Genomic DNA, 22,096 nt, shown 5'->3' on the forward strand with positions numbered 1-22,096 from the left:
TATTTTTCATCCAAAAACACGGTTCCTTCTGCTCAACTTCGTCATCATCATCATCAAATTCCTGCCATGTACCCTCAAGGGGTGTACAGGATATGATAGTACTATTTGAAAAATTTACATCATTACTAACTTTCTATCCACAATTTTCCTCCAAATCAGCCATTACCAGATCTTATATTTCTATCGTCTAAGGCACTTTGTACCATATCAATCCATCTATATCTTGGTCTTCCTCTGGGTCGTTTTCCTGCCAACTTGGCAGAGAACACTTGTTTTGCTAATCTTTCCTCACCCATTCTGTTTAAGTGACCATACTACCTGAGATTAGCTCTGCTAACACATTCCTGGATGCTGACAATGTCAAGTTCTTTCCTAATATCCTCGTTTTTAATATGATATTGCCATTGATGCCATCTATTCATGCCTCTAATCTTTCTCAGGACTCCCATATCTGCGTTCTCTAGTCTTTGGTCAAGACAGTGTTCAAACTGGTTTGAACACTGTCTTGTATACAGCTAATTTAGTGTTCCAACTAATTTCTCTCTTATTCCATATGAATTTATTCAACTGACTTCCTACCATACCAGCTTTGTTGATTCTGTTGTCTATTTCCATATTTAATTTACCATCTTCACTAAAAATCGTGCCTAAATAGCTGAAATGTTTTACTTGTTCCACAGGTTCTCCATTCATAACAGTTGACATTTTCAATGATTCTGCCTATTTTCATTGTCTTTGTCTTTTTATTGCTGACCTTCATACCATATCTATTAGAACAGTTATTCAATTTAGTCAGAGAATCTTGCAGACTTCTAGCGAATTTATTTAGAAGTATAACATCGTCCGCATACAGCAAAGAGCTGACATTAACATCTCCAATTATGATATGTTTAATACCACTTTCCTTCATAATGTGATCCATATAGATAATGAATAATATAGGGGATAATGTACGGGGATAATGTACATCCTTGTCTCACAAAAGATTTAACATTAAAACATCTTCCTGTACTTCCTTCAATTCTAACTGCTGACTTACAACTCAAATAAAGACTAAGTATTGCTTGATATAATGCCCCATTGACACCATATAACTTAGCGTATTGAAAAGCTTCTCTCTTTTCCTTTTTTTCCAACTTTTCCTTTTTCATTGTGTCAGTAGCTTTCTCTAGAGCCTCAAAAAATTCCCCCACTTCTACCTTAGTAGAACCTTCTGTGGGAGTATAGGCACAAATAAGTCTCATTGTCCAGTTCCCCATTCTGATATTTGCCCAAATCACTCTACTTGACACTGCCTGCCATTCAAGAAGATGAGCCTCATATTTTGTGTTGAATACTATGGCTACTCCTTCTCTGCCTTGATTGTCATTGCCTGAATATAACATTTTGTATTTATTGCTCAGAAAGATCTCACCAGTTTTGGTCTTTTTTGTTTCAGTCACCCCTATTATGTCGATCTGGTACTTATCTAATTCCTCCGCTAGCTCCATTTCTTTGCCATTCAGGCTTCTTATGTTGATAGTACCGATCTTTAACTCTGGTGATGTTGAATTGGGGTGTGTTTTCAGATTTGTTCCAGTAGCTGACTTTTCGCTGTTCGCCTTGATTCACTGGTGAAAACAACGGGGGCCTTGTTTGACCTTGCGATGCCCCAGCCGGCATGAAATTTTGTCATGTTGTACCATCATTTTGTATTTTGGTTTAACCAATAGGAATACAATTTGGTCAGCTAAATCCCAAATTGCCAGCTCATCCTCGTTCGTTTAGTATCCAGGTGGATACCCAACAGGGTGCACCACGAGAAGGTGAGGATTGGACATTAAGTCAGAAGCCCTGGTTGGTCTCCGCATTCCTTGAAAGGCTATGTGGAGGTCTCCTCAAATAATAATGGATCATTTGAGTAGATAGCCCTCATCTATGGTAAAGTGATTGGATGGAGTCAAAGACCTTCTCACAATGACTCATTCCAATTGGTTTACCATAAAAAACAAGAGCTTTAACATAAAGGATCTGTTAACATTCCAACAGTTTCAGCTTTCAATTTATTGAACCAACTTCTCATCCTCTTCTTTCATGCCATCTACCTCCATTCTTTGGAACAGCTTTTCCCATGCAACTTTCTTGAAGGATTACAATTTCCAGCTTTTCAACAACAAATGCAACCTTCTTAATATCTGATATTTCTCACACTTTCATACTTTCCCCATTCCCTTTATCTTTCATTCTCCTGTTTGCTGTACTGCCACACGCTAACTGTTTCTTCTGTTGCTCTAGTTCTCATTTTATCCTGTGATGGACACCATGTAAGCATGATCTTTCACTCCTTGTGACTTTTAGCCACTTCTTTTATGCTCTCATTCATTCATATTTCAGCCATTCACTACTTCCACATTCTAACAGCATCAAGGGATATATCCATAACCAAGGTAGACACTTTGCCTCCAATTGGGAAGAGTGACCATGCAGTCTTGTTCTGGCAAGTTACTAATCATGCAGGATTCTCTGTCAAAAAAGGGTTTATGTTGAACTATAAAGCTGGTAATCATGACACACTTAGCAGGCATCTTGCAGCAGTGTGATGGCTTGAGAAGCTACAAGGAAAGAATGTTAGTAGTGCACGGAAAGCAGTCAATAATTGTTTGAGAGAAGCAATATTGGACTGATTACCTCAGGTTAGGAAGAGAAACCAAGCGGGGATGAAGTGAATAAGTATAGAGGCATAAAGTAAGAGTTGCAATCAGCATGCTGATTAGCAGTATAGAGTGTAAGCATGAATGGTGACTAATATGGTAAGAAAGCCTAAATCAGATTATGAGAGACAATTAGATAAGTAGGCCAAAAGTAAATTGAAAAAGTTTTTTCATTATGTAGTAGTTAAGAGGAAAAATGACTATGGTAGGATGATTTTAATCAATGATGATGGTAAGAAGGCGACAGAGGCAAAAGAAATTGTTGAGTTTCTGGGTAATCATTCTGCAAATGCCTATCATCCAGGTGGAGATTTTGCAGTTTGCTGATGTGATAGAGATACATGTCAAAATTGAAGTAGATGATTAGCATCAATAATTCCCCCACTTAGTACTAAGCTCATTGGAACATGTGCAGCTGCTGCTCAACATCCCTTCACAGTACACCTTGAAACCCACAGAACAAGTTTCATTTCCTCTTTCTTCATCCCTGCTACTGCTGTATTGTGGAACAGTCTTCCACCTGATGTGTTTCTCAAAGAATATACAGTCTTTTTAAATCATATGTAAACAAGTTCCTCCTTACCCAACCCACTACCGATATATAGTACTAATGTACTAAAGGTTGATCAGCCAACCTCTTGTGTATGGGCTCAACATGAAAATGAACAGAAGCTTCAGCATAGTGAAAAATACCAATGTGAATATAACAGTGGGACTGGATAGCACATCAGCCCATCCAGTGAATGTGTAAGAGAATTGGAATTGTCTCTGATGAAATCATTCTAAGTCTTAGTTCTGACAAGATTCCAAGAATGTGGGAAAGAGTATATGATAGTTCCATTACATAAAATTGGCTCCAAGACAGAAGAAGCAAACTACAGATCAATTAATATATCAGGAGAGGTCTATAAATTATTGGAAAAGTTTGTTAAAGGTAAAATCCAACAGTGGGTGAATAGGGATATGATTCTCTATAAGGGGCAGCATGGCTTTGTAAAGGGTAGTTGTCTTAGTAATTTATTCACATTTTACAATAAAATGACAGCAGCACTGGATAAAGAAAACAGCTACATCATGATACTGCTAAACTTTGCAAAGGCATTTGACAGAATACCACTGGAAAAACTATTGCAAAAGTTGATGCAAACGGGAATGGATATGCGGCTTGCAGCATAAATAAAGGAGTGGTTGACAGACAGACAGACATCAGAGAGTAGTATATGGTGAAGTGGAATCTAGGAGAATGATGGTGACTAGTGAAATACCTAAGGGATGTGTACTAGGGCCACTACCTACCCTAATTTGTATATCAATTATATAGGGAAAGATTTAAGAAGGAATATTCAGTTGTTTGCTAATGATGCAAAAATGGGGAGAGCAATAGTTGATAAAGGTGATGCATATACAAGGATTATGCAACTAAATTGACATTGTGGGAAAATGATAATAACTGTCAATTCAATGTGCAAAATATAAGTTATGCACTTCAGGTTGAAAAGGTTACATTCTGCATATCACATTGATGGTACTAGATTGCAGGAAATTGATGAGACTAGGAACTTGGAGATAATGGTGGACAGAGAGTTGAAGTTCACAGGACATATTGCAAAATTGATAAAATGTCTCAAAGTTACTTAGATCTTGAAAAACATGTTAACAAGTAAAGATAAGGAAGTTATTATCCCTCTTTATACAGCTACAATTCAGCCACATTGTGACTACTTTGCACAGGTTTGGTCATCTGGGTTTATTGAGAATCAGGTCTGTGGAATGCTCCTTATGAGGATAGATTGAAGTTCATGGGTTACAAAGTTTAGTTGAAAGGAAGAAAAGAATAGACATGATAGAAGCTTATAGGATATTAAAGAGGTTTTATAAAATTGATGCAAAGGAAATTTTTCAATACATGACAAACAGAAAGAGAACTTGGGGACATCTGTGGAAGTTGTGTGTAAGAGTGTGGTTAGTAAGGGTGTGCAGACTGGAGCTTTTGAATGAAGAGTGGTAAACGAGTGGAATGGATTGCCAGAATTAGTTGTGAGTGCTTTGATAGTAAATGAGTTTAAGGCATGATTTCATAGGCTTTGTGTATAAAAACGTTAATGTGGGTCTCCCGTGACGAGTCTCTGGACTCTTTGGAGCTACCATATAATAATGATATTACCAGATCCAGCACTTTGAATCATCTGGTGTCCTCTATAACATGTCATTTCAGGTAATTATCACTTAACAACTATATAATTTCCACTTCCATGTCCCTTTTACTTCTTCCAGTCTATGTCCCTACAGTTGAAGCCTCCCATAATAATGGCTTAAACTGCACTCATTGTGATAATTGCCATTACAGGGCATCAACATCTTTCTGTAGACCACCGGGAGTCCTATCTCACAATAGACAGCCTGAAATGAACCCTTTTTCCCACATCTAAAATACTCTTTCACTTCCGGTATGGAGGTAGCAGCATTTTTTTCTTCTGCAATACAGGTAATTTGGCTAGAATACCACATGCAATTTACAGTCATAACAAAGAATACTGATAGGATTATCTGTCCTATTACAAACAGTAATCTGACTAAACAGTAAACTTGACTATGACAGACAACTGAGCTTAACACACAAAAAAGGATGACAGGACAGAATATGACTGCTTATTTAAAAAAATAAAAAAATTCAAATGGCATGTATGCAATTTGAATTTTTGGGGAATTGAATTTCAACCAGTTCAGATGCATTGATATTTGATGCACATCACATTAAATATTTGTACATTGTTGCAATATAATTTTCTTTTAAAAAAAAGTCATTGAAATCAATAAAAAATTATTTTTATGGCTACTGAATTTTTATATATTCTACTGATGAGAACTTAGCAGTGACCAAGGGCTGCATTAGGTTAAAATGTCAATGCATAATAATAAAAATCTGTTTATTTACATAAAAAATTCATGTTTTATGATCATAATCATATTCCAGAAACATACAGGGATGAGTGATTAAAAGTATTACCCATCAATCTAAGTCTAAGTTGCTCTGGATAAACTGATGCAATTTCAACATCTAGAAGCTTTCTTGCTGCATTTGAAATCACAGTAAAATCAGAAGTATGAAATGGCAAAGACATGTGTCTTGTATAGCTATCAAATTTCACTGTTTTTATCTTCAACACCACAACTTTTCCCTACAAAGAATGAGATAAAAAATCAATATGCTGAAGATTATTTAGTTTACAGCTAAGTAATGCATATATAAGATTGCTTTAATATTACTTAAAGATATCATGATTCATGAAGATAGAAAAATTTCTATTTGTGCTTCTTTTAATTGGCAATGAATATAATTCAGCTTGTTTACCATAAATTGAATTATAAAAATGTTTTAAAATGAAATTATAATGCTTTTAATTCCATTAAGCATATTTTTATAAAGTAAGCAGTAGTAATATATAAAAGCAAAGAAATTATAGTATGATTTCTGTTAGTTTTGGAATGAGGATGGGAGGCCGTCACCAAAGGAATTAAAGGTCCTAACAAGAATAGGAAGAATAAAATCCTAGGTCTTGTAGTAAAGTTCCATACCAACATCATAGGGATTTCCCTGTCTGGTATGTATTATTATAGGCTGTAATAACTTTAGCTGTCATAATGGATATATCGGGCTTGTCTTGGATATGAACAGGAAGGGCATTAAATTTCCAGGATTCATAATTTTCCACAGTGCTGTTATTTTCAAACAGATACTCGTAGTGTTTCTGAAAGTAGTTGAGGAGATTCATGTATGGTGGTTGTCTTCTCTATTCACACAGAATTAGGTGAGAGTCCTTTCTTTATGAAATCTAGTGAACTTTCCAGTTCTATGTTATTTTGATATTTCTGATGATGCCATATCTATACAGTTGCATTGGTTTGATATGAAACTGCTTCTCTCTTTATACAGTTTTAATTTTTTCCTTTTTGAGGAAATCACATTCCTTTCTCCATTCCATCATGTTCTGTTTTACTGCTTCTGTTAATTTTGGCTGTATCCCAGTTCTGAGTAACACTATTCTGACTGGAACAGAGGATATGAAGTTTTGTTGAAAAGCTCAATGGGAAATCTAGCAGAAGTCTCCATGGATCTAGAACCAACCTTTACTTATTTCATGCAATGCAATTTAAGAAGGGACTGATTTATGATCTAACAACATGCTGATGTTTATTCTCACTAACTCTGTTCATGAGAGAAGAGAAAATATAAATTCATTCAAGCAGAATCAATACCTTGATTCACATAAGCCTGGAGATTAGGATTGTGACTCCTCCATACATTTACTAGTTGAGCATTGTCAATACTCACTTTTAATTATGCATATCCTGCTTTTACCTTTCTGGTACACTATATCAGAGAACAGTCGAATAACAATTCTTGGAAGAATCACTGTGAATGTTCTACTCAAAGAAGCATATACATTTATAAATTATCACACACACACACTCTCTCTTTCTCTCTTAATATTTCATGTCTACTGTCAAGATTTGTTCTTCTGCATCCTTTTGAATGTTACAGAGAGATTGAAGGAGTGGGGCAAGAATAACAACCCTCTATTCCAGCCCTGTTAGGCTTTCAAAGTTCTGTTAAGACACAAAGGTATCTATCTGTTATGGTTTTTATATGTTTACAAACGTCTCTTAGAGAAACAGCAACCTAATATTATGGCACGGCATTAGTTTCCATATGGCCTGTTTAACTGGGATTTGGAACCCACATACACTTAAGTAATGCCCGAGACCGCTAGACTGCCAGGTACTCAGAGAGCCAACCTAACTATTAGAATTCAGTCAAATGAGCAAATCACTGCCCAACACACACACACAAAAAAAAACATGAAAAAAATAAATACCAGAAAAGAGGGTGCCAAGAACCAAACACCAGTACATTTCATGATTAGATTATGTGTTTTTAGTTATTTAAAACTGAGTTGCATAGTGTCCTTGCACCATCATAACATAATCAAAGTCATCTCCCTTATTTCCATCAGTTCAGATAAGCCAGGTGGTACATATTGAGTGTGGTTTTTGAGGTGGTGGGCAAAATGGGTCACCTCAAAAACAAACACCCACCCACCCACCTAACCTGACTACCATCTCAAGAAACATTCCACCAATCTTGCCCACCACCTCAAAAAAACACACCTATCCACATGGTCCAACTCAAAAAAAAGCACACTATCATACATACCTGTCCTGCCTAAAAAACACCAATGTACAACATCACAATTATCATTAAAAAAACTCCATTTTCTAATATAACACATACACAAACTGTAGAAAAAGAGAAATTCATGAAAATAAATATAACACAACAACAAACAAAAATACATTAAAAAAATAACATCGCAACAAACCCACTTCAAGAAACTCTACTAATAAAATAACTCATGACAATTTCAGTAAAAAAAAACCTGCATGATTGTTTCCATTCTTCTGTACAGCAGTACACTGGTAGTGTCTTTTAGGTGGTGCATTGATTGCTTGAGTGATGTCACCTATGATCATGGAAAGTAGGCCATTGTTATTATACTTTGGCCTAAATCATTTCTGATATTTATACAGGATGAGAATCTACCAAACTTTTGGTGGTGGGGGGGGGGGGATAGAGAAGTCAGTCTAACAGGGCTTCAGAATGTTCTTGACAAGATGTTCATGTTTAAAACTGCTTTATTCTTAATTATAAGCAGTTTTAAACATGAACATCTTGTCAAGAACATTCTGAACCCCTGTTAAAATCTGGAAGTACTTTTAGAGTCAAAAGGAGACTGAATGTAAAAAAAATACAAGACAACAATATTCTACGAAAATAACTAGAACTAGATAAAAACCTGAAGGAACTACCAAAACAGAATATAAATATCGAAGAACATTGGTGCAAATTAAAGGAAATAATATTAAATTCGGCAGAAAAAACAATAGATTACACAGAAAGAGAAAGTAAAAAGGATTGGATCTTGAATAAAGTAAAAAGGTTAAGCGATCAAAGGAAAAGCATGAAACTAAAACAGAACTATAACAGAAATCAATATAATAGATTAACCAGAGAAATTAGAAAACTAGTTAAAAGAGACAAGAATAACTGGTTAGAAGAAAAATGCAAAATGGCAGAAAAGCATAGCTTTTCTGCCATTTTGCCTTCATGGATTATATAAACAAATAGATCAAATTAGTAAGACACGGACAACAAAAATTATAATGATCAAAAACAAAGAGGGACAACTAATTAAAAGTAAAACAAAAAGAATGGCCAGATGGGAAGAATACTTCAAAGATTTATATAATAAAAACAGCTCCCAGGATATTACGATTCCAGCCAATGAAATGGAAGAGGAAACAAATATCTTTACCAAAGAAATAATAGCACACAACATAGAAAAACTCAAAACTAGGAAAGCACCTGGCATTGATCAAATACATGCAGAATTCTTAAAAGCAGGAAAGGAATAACTTTTGGAACCATTAAAAACATTATTTGAAAGGATCTACAAAAACGAAGCAGTGCCTACTGATTGGACCAAATCAGTCATAACCTCCTATGTACAAAAAAGGAGATAAAACAGAATGCAATAATTACAGAGGCATTATTAGCCTCCTCAGTATTCCAAGTAAAGTTCTTACGAAAGTACTCCAAAAACAAATTAAGCAATATATAGAACTGGCACTAGGAGAAGAACAAGCAGGTTTCAGACCAGGACGAAGCACAATTGATCAACTATTCACCTTAAGACAGCTAATAGAAAAGACACTGGAGTACAACCAAAGTTGCTACATAAATTTCATAGACTTTCGTCAGGCATTTGATTCAATCCGTGGAAGAGAACTATGGAAAACTATGGAAGAATTTGGAATTCCCAACATAAGAATAATAAAGGATCTGTATGAGAAATCTGAAAGTGCAGTATGAATGGAGGACACCATAACAAACTGGTACCACACAGAGAGCGGAGTAAGACATGGATGCAATCTGTCACCAGACCTGTTCAATCTTACACTGGAAGAAGCAACCAATAAGGCCTTAAACAATGAAGACTCCGGAATCAAAATATATGGGAAAAATGTGACAAATTTAAAATTTGCAGACAACATTGCATTACTTGCAAGCACAGAAGAAAATCTACAGCGAATTTCTGATAAAATAAAGGAGGAGTGTATAAATCTGGATTAAACATAAATATAGATAAAAAAAAATTATGCAAATAGGAAAAAGAAGCATCAATCTGAAAACTGAAATTGATAGTAAGAATCTAGAGCAGGTAGAAAACTTCACCTACCTTGGAGGAGTTATTGAGTACAATGGTGAAATTATAAAAGATATAAACAGACGAATCAGTCAAGCATTCCAAACTTTTGGACGACTTAATAAAATATGGAAGGCAAGAGACATAAAACAAGTAAAAAAAAGTAAGAATCTATGAAACAATGGTCCTCCCAATACTCCTCTATGGAAGTGAATGCTGGAATCTCAAAAAGGCTGAAGAGAAAAAATTATTAGTTACTGAAATGGGTTGGCTAAGAAGATTACTTGGAGTATCTCTGCTGGATCGACTAAGAAACGAAGACATAAGGAAACGACTAAAACAAGAAATAACAATAATAGACAAAATCAAAGAAAGAAGACTGTGATGGTTTGACCATGTGACCAGAATGGGAACAGAAAGACTATCATCTAAAGCCCTGAATACAACGATGGAAGGTAAAAGAGCCAAAGGACGGCCCAGAATTAGATGGATAGACAAAATAAAAGAGGACCTGAAAACCAAATCACAACAAGCGACACCAAACTGGACAGAATTGTTCAGACTCTCCCGGGACAGACGGAAGTGGAAAGAGTTCATTCGGCCTTATCATCATCCACATAGATGATGGAAGAGAGAAGAAGAAGAAGAAAACTGCTTATATGGAGAAGATGGGCCATGTTCCAGAGGAAACTGTGTTTAGTTTTACAATATCATATTGTGCAAGATCAGGCTTTTGAGGTTTAAGGTATTCAATGTAGTAGTGATGTCTCTAATCTTTTTATCCACAGAATAGCCTTATCCGAAATGTATCAAATTGAATTCACAAGGAAAAACACCAGCCGAGACAGAGACAAAACTCTTTTGTAGTTGGTAAGAGATTAGAAATTTTATTGATAGGAAAATACGTATCAGGTAAAACTTCAAGATTCTGCCTACTTGACAGAAACGTATCGAACTGAAACCTTGAGGGTAGGAGCCTATTAACTACTGTATGATTAGAGTTGTAGTCATTTGATTCCGTTAAAATTCTGATAGGGAGAAGCTCATGACTAGCTCTTTTTGAGAATCATTCACAGACTCAAATAAAAATATGATTTATTATATTGAGGACCACAAAAATATACCATTGGAAAACCTCCTAATGAGAAATGGGTAACTAACATGTCTGGACGTGCAATGACTGATGCTGAGTCTAGCCATGCTGTTTAAAGGATGTGATTTTGCCTTTGTATCTAAAGCCATTTTCTATCTTGATTTTTTGCACAACACTGAATGTAATCTTTCTGTCCTTTTAATTGATGGTGATAATTGATGGTGATACTAATAGAATATGCTTTGAAATAACTGCTTCACTATTTAAAGGCATGTTACCACTTTCTGATTTATCCAGGACCGAATTCCAAGTACTCACTTTCACTGGAAAAAAAAAAAAAAAACACTTAATTATTGCAAAAGTAGATAAAGGAAAAGTCATAATGGATAAAAACTATTATGAGAGGAAGATAAAACTACTTATCAAGAAATAAGTTCTAACCCTACCAAATAACTCTATGCAGATTAGACAACTGAATAAGCTCCTACAATGAAGCTGTTTATCTGGGATGACAATACGATGAAGAAACTAAGCGCTCATTTTGGAAGGATGCCTCGTTTATATGGTCTTCCACATATACATAAAGAAGGCTGCCCTGTTAGATCTTTCAAGAATACTGTAACACTGTCATAGCAATACAGGATTCCAATCAGGTTTATTTCTATCATTTCCAAACCCAAAAGCAGAATTTTGAAGAAGTTTTATCTGATCTCCAATTGTTTCCTTATCAACAAAATTTCTAATCTATTACCAAGATACAAAAGAAAAACTTTGTCTCAGTCTCTAGCTGCTGTTTTTTTCTTGTAAATATGATTAACATGCTTTGAACAGACTGTGGAAAAAAAGAGTAGCAAACATCAGTACTACGCTGAATATTCAGTTGCCTCTTCATAGAAGCAGTTTTAAATATAAACAACTCTTTGGATTTATATTTTATATATCTTTCTGATGCACAGCTCATTATTATTAGTTAACACAGCATGGTGTTTTTATTTGTTAACACATCACTGATTTGTTATGTATTCTATCTCTTTGAATTGCTTGTTTCTTCACACACTGATGATGTTGTTGGTTGGTTTATAGTATTGAAGCAAGAACACCAAAGGTCATACTATGTCATAGCATAGGCTACAACTGATGATATACTGTTATTTTCTGTACGAAATATTCTAATTTAATAAAGTTATTTACTGTGTCTGCTATGTTTTCTCCATTGATTACGCAATTATGAAGATAAATTAACCATTGTAATATCATTACCAATTTTGGCAGAGGGCTATTATGTAGTTAAGTAGGTAAGACAAGTGCAATTTTGTGTAATAACTGATAACAATGCTTATATTGGAGTATAATTTTGTTTATTTTGCAAATTTGAAGTTTAGAGGTGCAAGAGGAGAGTGTGTTCCAAATACTGAGTACTCTGGATGTCAGTAAAGCTGTGGAACTGGATGGTATTTCACCATGGGTTTTGAGAGAATGTGCTAAAGAACTGACAGCACTGTTGACCTGGATTTTCAACGAAAGTCTAGCTATGGGAAAGGTAGCAGGGAATGGAAGGAAGGTAAGATAGTGCCATTGCATAAGGACGGTAGCAGACTGGAAGTGTCTAATTATAGGCCAGTTTGTGTGTCATCAGTAGTTAGCAAGACCTTGGAGAAAGTAGTGAGGGACCACATACAGTGTTGGGTAGATAAGGGTAATGTTATCTGTCAGAATCAACATGGATTTGTTAAGGGGCACTCTTGCTTTAGTAATATGATTGCAGGGAAAGGCATATACTGCCACTTTTTTTTATTTTGCAAAGGCATTTGATAGGGTACCACATGATAAACTGATACTTAAGTTGCAGCACATGGGTTTAGTCAAATAGATTCAGGATTGGCTGTCTGATAGGTATCAGAGAGTTGTGTATGGTGGGACAATATCAAGGAGGCAGAGAGTTACAAGTGGGGGTTTCACAGGACTCAGTACTGGGACCTGTATTGTTTAACCTTTATATCAATGGCATTGTCAATGGATTGCAAGGGGACATTCAGTTGTTTGCAGACGATGTGAAGCTGGGCAGGATTATTAGTAATAGTGCAGATGTGGCAGTCCTGCAAGAGGATTTGAATAAACTGGACAGATGGGCAAATGAATGGGGTGTCGGTTTAATGCAGCAACATGTAAAGTCTTGAAGTTTGGGATACATCGATGGGAGGAGCTGTACTGGAGGAAGTAGGGGAGACAAGAGATCTGGAGGTGATGATTGATAGAAAAATGAAATTCAAGGAACATATTGCAAAGGTGTTGATGGTAACCCAAAGGATTGCTGCAATACTGAGAAGGATGCTTACCTGTAGAGATAAAAAAAGAGTTATCGTTCCATTGTATAAGACCTTGATCACACCAGACTTAGACTATTGTTCTCAAATTTGGTCCCCAGGATTTGAAGGGGATAAATTAACTGTGGAAAAGGTACAGAGGCAGATAACAAAGATGGTTTCAGGACTGTACAATGTTAGTTATGAGGATCGGCAGAGTTTGGTAGCTGGAAGAAGGAAAGGTGATATGATCGAGACTTTTAAACTGTTGAGAGGTAGTTACAGTGTTGACACTGGAGTTCTCTTGGGAACAGCAGGAAGGAGTAATAACAAGGGGCCATACCTGGAAGTTTCAAAAGGAAGCTGTGGGCAAGAGGGTGAAGAGTGGTTTCTTTGAATGGAGGGTGGTTTGTCTGATAGAGTGGTGAGAGTAAGAACGGTCAATGAGTTCAAGGAGTGGTATGATAGTCTGTGTTTCCTAGGCCTGAATAATAATAATAATAATTTTTGATAGCTTAATGTATGTGTGTAAATGTTGGCTTTGTGGATTTGTTACTTGACTTTTTTTTTCATTAAATTTTGAATCTTTCCTGAACACAATGGTGCTATGCATGAGGTCTACATATCTTGTGGTGAATGGATCAAATGCTGTTAATGACACAGACTTTCAAAAATTGTTTTCAATACAGGGAGTGCAACATGTATGCATGCATGGTGAAATGTGAAAGATCTGTTTGTGCGGAGAGATTACATAGGAGAAGAGAGAAGGTATGGATTTGTAGAAAGTGCAATATTTTATTAGAATGCAAGTTATTAATGAATGCAAAACAGTATGAAGGAATGAAAGTTAGCATAAATGAAAGAAATTAAATGGAACAAAAGCTAGTGAGACTGAGGGGGGTGAAAGAATACAAGAATGAAGAAATGAAAGTAATTGGTATGGAAGTGAAAGGATGTAGGAATGAGGAAATGGATGAAAGGTGCCAGAAAGAGAGCAACAAAGAATGAAACTGCCAAAATGCAAAATTAAAGAAAGAGTTGTTCAAAATAAAAAATGAAATAGAATATGCAGAGTGATATTAGACATTTAGTGAAAACAACTTTTTCTTCAAATCTTAAAAAGAGTGCAAAAAATAGCATGAAAGAAAACTGAGAAAAACAGGTAATGAGTGACTAGAATAGCAGTCTGTGGAGATTCCATCGTTAGTGAACTGGTTAATGCAGTGTTTCTCAACCTTCTTTCATGTGTGTCCCATTTTTTAATATTACTTTTTGTGGAGCTACCCCCCCCCTGCAATTCTTGTGTTGAGACACTGACAAAACCCATAAAAGTTAGCAAAAAAACTAGGAATTAATTAAAATTTTTAAGTATTCATACAAATTTAAATACCTCATCAAATCTTTCAAAAATTGTATAGTCTGGCATCACTGCATAGACCGTTGAATCATATCGGCTTTTCGGAAACATTCGTGATTTCATCACAGGAAGTCTCAAATGTTCTGGAAATGTTTCTGAAGCAGCAGTAAAACTGCAACAGTGACCAACAATGAGAAGTCGATGGTCGGCATTATTTACACTCCTATTCTCAACGACTGTGATACACGGTATATAAACAATCTTTTCTAGTGTAGAAAAATGAATAAATTTTTAATTGGACATAAGTGGGCATCTGACAACTGTGGAATGTCGATGTCAACAAATTCAGGTTCACAGAATTATCACTCCAAAAGACTGAAGTAAATGATGAAGAAAGACCACTGTGTGTTATTTGTTTGAAAATTTTGGCAGCTGATGGCATGAAATCGAATAAACTTAAAATACATTTGGAAACACTTCGTAAGGTGTATGTTAACAAACCAAGAAAGGTCTTTGCTGCCAAACTGAAATGTTTTGAAAAGCAAAAATCTAGCAACAAAAAAAGCTTTGTCTGTAAATGAAGAAAGCTTTACTAGCTTCTAACAAAGTTCCATATAAAATAGCTAGGTGCAAAAAACCCCATACTATTGGAGAAGACCTAATTCTGCTAGCTGCAATTGATATTGTGGAAACTATGCTTGGAGAAAGTTTTACTAAACAACTATGATGCATACCTCTATTAAATGATACGGCTGCTTGGCAAATTGGTGATATATGTGAAGATATGTAGCAACAACTTTTGTCGAAGCTTTGTGACCAATTATTCTCAATTCAACTTGATGAGGCAATAAAGATTGTCATTTAATTGCTTATGTTTGATTTTGTGATGGATTATCAGCAGTTGAAGAGTTATTGTTTTGTAACCCAATAGAGAGAAGAGCCACAGTACTTGAATTGTTCAAAATATTGGACGATTTTATATGCAAGGTAATCATACAGTGGAAAACTGTCTTGGAATTTGCACTGATAGTGTTCGAGTTATATCTGCAAGGTTTAAAAGTTTACAAGCCCTTGTGAGGGAAAAATCCCCACAATGTATTTGGACACATTGCATGATTCATAGAGAAGCTCTTGCTGCAAAGGAAACAAGTCCTAGTCTGAACATTGTGTTAACAACAGTTATAACTATGGCGAAATATATAAAAATGAGATCCTTAAAATCAAGATTGTTTTCTGAAGTTTGCAAAGACATGGCTGGAACAGTCAGCATTACTATTTTACTGTGAGACATGATGGAAAATGTTTACAACATGTTTACGAATTAAGAGATGAAATAGCAATCTTCTTGGAAGAGGAAAATCATGAAGAAGCAGGGAAGTTCAGAGACTACTTATTTGTGATGAAATTGAGCTACTTGGTGAACATATTCAAGAAACTAAATATATTAAACCTGCAACTCCAAGGAAAAAATACACATATCTTAGAGATGAGTGACAAAATTAATGCTTTTTGTAAAAAAACTAGTAGAGTTATGGAACAAAAAGAAGAGCAATACATCAAAGTTTATTTGCAACTATTGAAAATAATTTAGCAATGCTGACGAAGAATTTTAGAAACTATTTTCCAACTGACAACAACATAATGACAGTGCACGAGTGGAAAATGGGTTTCTAACCCATTTGAAATGGATTAGAAAGCCATTTCAAATTACCCCTGAGGGTTTCTCAATTGAAAAAGAAGAACAATTTATAGACTTCATATCAAGCAGTGAGATCAACTACATGAAAAACCTTCTGTTTTTCATGTACTATAACTATCATAATATCCTGTTCACCCCCCTGAGGGTACACATCAGGAATTTGATAATTTTCCATGTTAAATCCCTTTCACTATTGGATTAGAAGAAACTGTTTCTATAAGTTCAGCGTCTATTCTTTTCCTAGAACAAATCATTACAAACAACCATAAACTTGATAACTAAATTTCAGTTAGAATGGCAGCAAGATGGAAAGTTTTTAGCCATTACAGAGAGCTTTTTAAAAGCAATTTACAAAACTGCCGAAAAAGAAAGGAAAGCTCTACAACTAGTGTGTACCCCCCCTCCCAACAATGACCTATGGTAGTGAAACATGGAGTCTGACAAAAAAGCACCTAGAGAAACTGAAAAGAACACAAAGAAACATGGAAAGAGAAATTTTGGGAATAATCCAGTTAGATAAAAAGAATAATACTTGGATAAGGAATCAAACATAGATAATGGACATGCATTAGTAATTAAAGGCAACAAATGGCACTGGGCAGGACATGTGATGGGAATATCTGACAACAGATGGACAAAGATAACAAAATGGATGCCAAGAATTGGTTATCAGAAACCAGGTAGACTAGTGGTTAGATGGTAAGATGAGATAACAAGATACTATTGACATTTATGGTGGAGAGATGACCAAGATCAGCTGAAATGAAAGAAGCATGAGAGGCATTCATCCAGCAGTGGACTGAAAACAGCTGATGATAATGAACCTCTGATGTGACTTGTGTAATAAAAATTTAAACTATTGACTATTTTATTCTGTTTTATCTTTAAGTACTTCAGCAAAATTTCAGACAGACTAAATAAAATTTAGTCTGTCTGAAAGTTGAAATGATATGATCCAGCAAATTCTGAGCAAAATTACTGCATATGACTCAAGTAACAGAGGAAGTTCAGCTCACCAAATGTTTATGTTTGACACCCCTGCTTAGTTTCATAATTCATATTAGTACTGTTTCATATTAGTACTGAGGCTATGTGTGTGGATAAATGTGAGTAAAAGAATTTTTTAAAAGCACCATGCTCACTTGATGTAGATTATTGGTTATCCTGGCATTCATAACCAATTTATTTAATAATCCAAAGGAAAAAAATATCTGTAAAAAAATGTTTTTTTTTTTTTTTTTTTAACTTCATTACAGTAACATGAAAATGGTTTCCTTTTCTAATAACTATAAGAAAATAAAACTATTTCAGTTTCTAACAATTAGAATAATTAGAAAATGAAATATGCTATAGAAAATTGTCAGGATTGGAAAATTTTAAAAAGTTTACCATAATTCCTGAGGATTTAAGATCATCAACTAATTCTGCACATAAATCCTTACATTTGCTATGCAATTCATCTGGAGAATGAAGTTCTCTGAAAGTTTCTTCCACTCCTTTACTCTTCCTTGATGAATCACTAGAGCAAAACATCAAAAGTTGGATTATTATATATGGAGAATGAATGTTAAATTCTTGCATTTGACAGAATATTGAATGGAAAATTATGACAAAAGTTTCAGCAAATGGGAATAAATATGAAGTTGGTAGCATGGATAATGATTTGTGAATGACAGAAAGACACTAGAGAGTAGTATATGGTGGAGCTGAGTCTAGGAGAATGAGAGTTACAAGTGGAATACCTCAGAGTTCTGTACTAGGGACAATACTCTTTAATTTGATAATGATACAGGGAAAGATTTAAAGGATGAGGGATATTTAGGTGTTTAATGATGTTGGAATGATGCTGTCCCCAGTCAACAACTGGTCGTCGTCATCGTCCGGTAGCATCCTCTAGCAAGAGGGCTGCAGCAGATGAGCAGCTCTTCTCCATTTCTCTGTCTGTCGCTTCCATCATTCTGAAACCAGTCCATTCCACGATGTCATTAAACCACTCTCTAGTTGGTCTTCCGTGTCTTCTCTTCCCCTCAACTTTCCCTTGTAATATAGTTCTTGTCAGGTGTCCTGAAGAACCTCTCAGAAGATGTCCTGCAAATCTAGTCTTTCTTTGCATAATATTCTTTAACAGTGTTCTTTCCATCCCAACTCGTCTTAAAACTTCTTGATTTGATATTCTTTCTGTATAGCTAATCTTTTCCATCTTTCTATAACACCACATTTCCAATGCATTAATTCTTTCCATATCTCTCTTTCTTAGTGTCCATGACTCACTTCCATAACTTGCAATACTCCAAACTGTTGCTTTAACTATTCCAATTCTAACGCCTATTTTAGTGTTCTTGTTTATTAAAATTCTTTTCATTTCCATAAATGCCAATTTAGCTTTGCCTATTCTATTTCTAATGTCCAACTCTGAAGTTCCTTTCTCTGAGATCCAGCTACCTAAATATTGAAATCTTTCCTCCACATCTTATTTTTACATTATCTCCTATTTTTCTACCCATTATCATTATCTTGGTCTTTTTTGTGTTAATTCTTAGTCCATACTCTTTACAAGAGTTTTCAATTCTTTGAATAATTTGTTGTAACCCATTTTCACTTTCTGCCATCACTACTACATCATCCGCATATCTTAAGTTATTAATGATTCTTCCGTTTATTTTTATTCCTTCTTCTACATCCTCAAGTGCCTCTCTAAACATTTGTTCACTATAAAAGTTAAACAATAATGGTGATAACTTGCATCCTTGTCTGACACCTCTCTCCACCAGGAATTCTCCTGTTTCCTCTCCATTTACACATACTGACACTATTTGTGACCAATATCTCTTTAAAATTTCCTAGTCATAAGAGTCAATATCAGTATTTTCTAGAATGTCAAAATGCCTTTCATGTTTCACTGTATCAAATGCCTTTTCAAAATCTAGAAATCCCAAAAACAACTTTCCACCATGGTTTAGTGTTTTCTCCCCAATAATTCTTAGACAAGTTATAGCCTCTCTAGTTCCTCTGTTGGTTCTGAATCCAAACTGTTCCTCATTCTTTTCTTTTTCTATTTTATTCCTAATTCTCTCTAAAATTATTTGCACCAGAATTTTTGCTGTGTGAGTTATAAGACTTATCGTTCTAAAATTGTTACAGTCTAAAACTCCCGTCTTTTTTGGAATGAGGATAAAAATTGATCTTCTAAACTCCTCTGGTAATTCTTGTCCTTCATAAATTCCGTTAATAATTTGCCATAACACTTCCATACCTTTTTCACCTATATTCCTTATAAGTTCTATCTGTATACCATCTATTCCAGGGGATTTTCCTTCTTTCATCTTTTGAATTGCTAGATTCAATTCCTCCCTCATGATGCACAGTCTCTGCCCACTATGTTCTTTCCTTTGATTTTCTCCTCTTTCCCTGTCTTCGTAAAGTTTACTTACATATTCTCCCCATCTCTGTAATATCTTCTCTTTTTCTATCAGAATTTCACCTCTTTCATTCTTGATTGCTCCAGTCCTTAGCATCTTTCTCCTGGAGACAGCAATAATTGTTAAATGTGATACTAATATTCTGCAGGATGATTTAAATTAATTGGCATTCTGGGTGAAGTATAATGGTTATCAATTTAATGCTACAAAATATAAAGTAATGTATTTTGAGTTGAAGCAATTATATATTGTGTATCAGAGTATGTAATTGTTTTTGAGGCTAGGAACTTGGGTGTAATGGTGGACATGATTCTGCCACGTTTGACTACTGTTCGTGGATTTTGTCACTTGGGTTTCTTGGGGATCAGATGGTAGAGAGGATCCAGAAACAAGTGACCAAGCTAGTGACAGGTCTGTTGAATGCTCCGTATGAGGAAAGGTCAAAGGTATGTGATTTACAAAGTTTAGTTGATGGAATAGAAAAGAAGGAACATGATAGAAACTTACAAGTTATAACAGGGGCTCTTTAAGATTGACACAAAACAAATTTTTCAATATAAGGCAAACAGAGAGAAAACTGGGGACGGGGTACCCTGGAAGTTGTGTAAGAATGTAGGTTACAAAGGGTGTATGGATTACATATTATGCTTGGAGATTTGTGAATGAGTGGAATGGATTGCCAGAATTAGTTGTGAGTGTCCTGACAATGAATGAGTTTAAGGCTCAAGCAATGAATCTTCTGATTCCATGGAGATAAAACCTGTAAATAGTGATGATGATGATAATAATATAAACATGACTAGTATGAAGATATTTGCCAAACTTGTTAGGGAGTTGTAAAATTTACTATCTTTCCACAGATATAAAAAATAAAAATTTGCGCAATTTTTTTCATAAAATAATTGTGAAAATAAGATACCACGAGTTTGTTACTGCCAGCCTATTAATAGTAATAATCATGTGTTGTGATGGTCATAATGTTTTTTTTTTTTTTTTTTTCCAATTTCTGAAAAAAGGAATTAATCTATATCAGAACATTCTGGTATTTTAAATAGGCAATAGCTTGAGATAAAAACTGACACTGACAACACTAAGAGAAAAACATGATCATTTTCAAGTTTTATTAAGAATAAAATAAAGGAAAATATTAAATCTTAAAACTTGACTTTCCAAAAAAACACTTTGGAGACTGCTACTTATTCACCTTTTCAGCTCAGTATAACCAAGTCCAAGAGAAACTCTAATGTAGAAATGGGATGATGTAGGGGTAAATAATAAACAGAGTTCACCTCTTTTATTCCAAAGATCTTGGCAAGTTTTAATGCCAAGGCTATTTAACAGCTGGCCTTGAACTGGACCTATTCCAGATACCTAAAAAAAAAAAAAAAAAAACTTACCATAATGGTGGTTCATAATGACTTATTAAAAGAATAAACTAAGAAATATAATTTTTTTTTTTTTCAAAAAATGCATAATTCTATAAACTATAATCTAGTATTTTTTGAATAAATGCAAAAAGAAATGAAAGATGCACAAGAAAATCCAAATCACCTAATGATTTCAGGGGCCTAAAAGAAAGCTTTGAGGCACATCCCAGTTCTACCTGTCCATCCACCCATCAACATATTTCAGTGCTTATACAGACCTTCATTAGAGGAGGAATATAAAGAGATGATAAATAAAGCTGATTATATTAGGATCCTACAAATATAAAGTGGACGTTAATATATATTAGTAATTATCTGAGAAATCATGACCCCATACAGTAAGTGTATACACACACACACACGCGCGCACATTGGTTTCCACAAATTAAGAAACAATGAAAAATTGCAATAACTCAGGGGGGGGGAACATATGATAATCATGTACATTATATAAAAAGAGTCTTATATACAAATGAGTGGTATATGCAAATGAACCATGGCCTAAAAGTGGGCGTTTTGGAGTGGTTTCCATTTCATGTCTGGTGAAAACAAGACATTTCATGATAGCAAAATTCTTGGAAGAGGCTGCAAGGCATCATTCAACTGATGAATTCAGACGGCCAGCCTTCGTAAGACTAGAGGTCAGCCAAAGTCAGGTGGAAGTAGGAAGATAATTGTGAGTTGTTGTTCCATGGTTCACAGACTGTAGAATCAATTCCAATAATCACAAACAGAATCTCAGAGATATAGTGAAGGAAGGCATGTGCTACAACTGCAGGAGTGACTGATATCTCTGATTATCTGCTCATCAAACCAGGAGTGCTATCTCCAAATCAGCTATGA

General features: G+C 35.0%; 1 protein-coding gene across 4 annotated transcripts in view; it reads right to left on the bottom strand.

Moving 5' to 3' along the window:
- The window catches only part of LOC150099794 (DNA polymerase kappa-like), a 201,522-nt gene that overhangs the window by 60,689 nt on the left and 118,737 nt on the right, over window positions 1–22,096 (bottom strand). For all 4 annotated transcript variants that reach the window (XM_090403394.1, XM_090403392.1, XM_090403393.1 and 1 more), the window contains exons 7-9: window positions 21,031–21,197; window positions 17,797–17,926; window positions 5,698–5,869 (exon numbers count right to left, since the gene is read on the bottom strand). In XM_090403394.1, the coding sequence (XP_090259520.1) occupies window positions 5,698–5,869; window positions 17,797–17,926; window positions 21,031–21,197 (469 nt within the window). The remainder of the gene's footprint in view (window positions 1–5,697; window positions 5,870–17,796; window positions 17,927–21,030; window positions 21,198–22,096) is intronic.

The sequence above is a fragment of the Typopeltis vanoorti genome, chromosome 14 (assembly GCF_054136105.1).
Source record: "Typopeltis vanoorti isolate ZY-2024b chromosome 14, IOZ_Tvanoo_1.0, whole genome shotgun sequence".
NCBI lineage: Eukaryota > Metazoa > Arthropoda > Arachnida > Uropygi > Thelyphonidae > Typopeltis > Typopeltis vanoorti.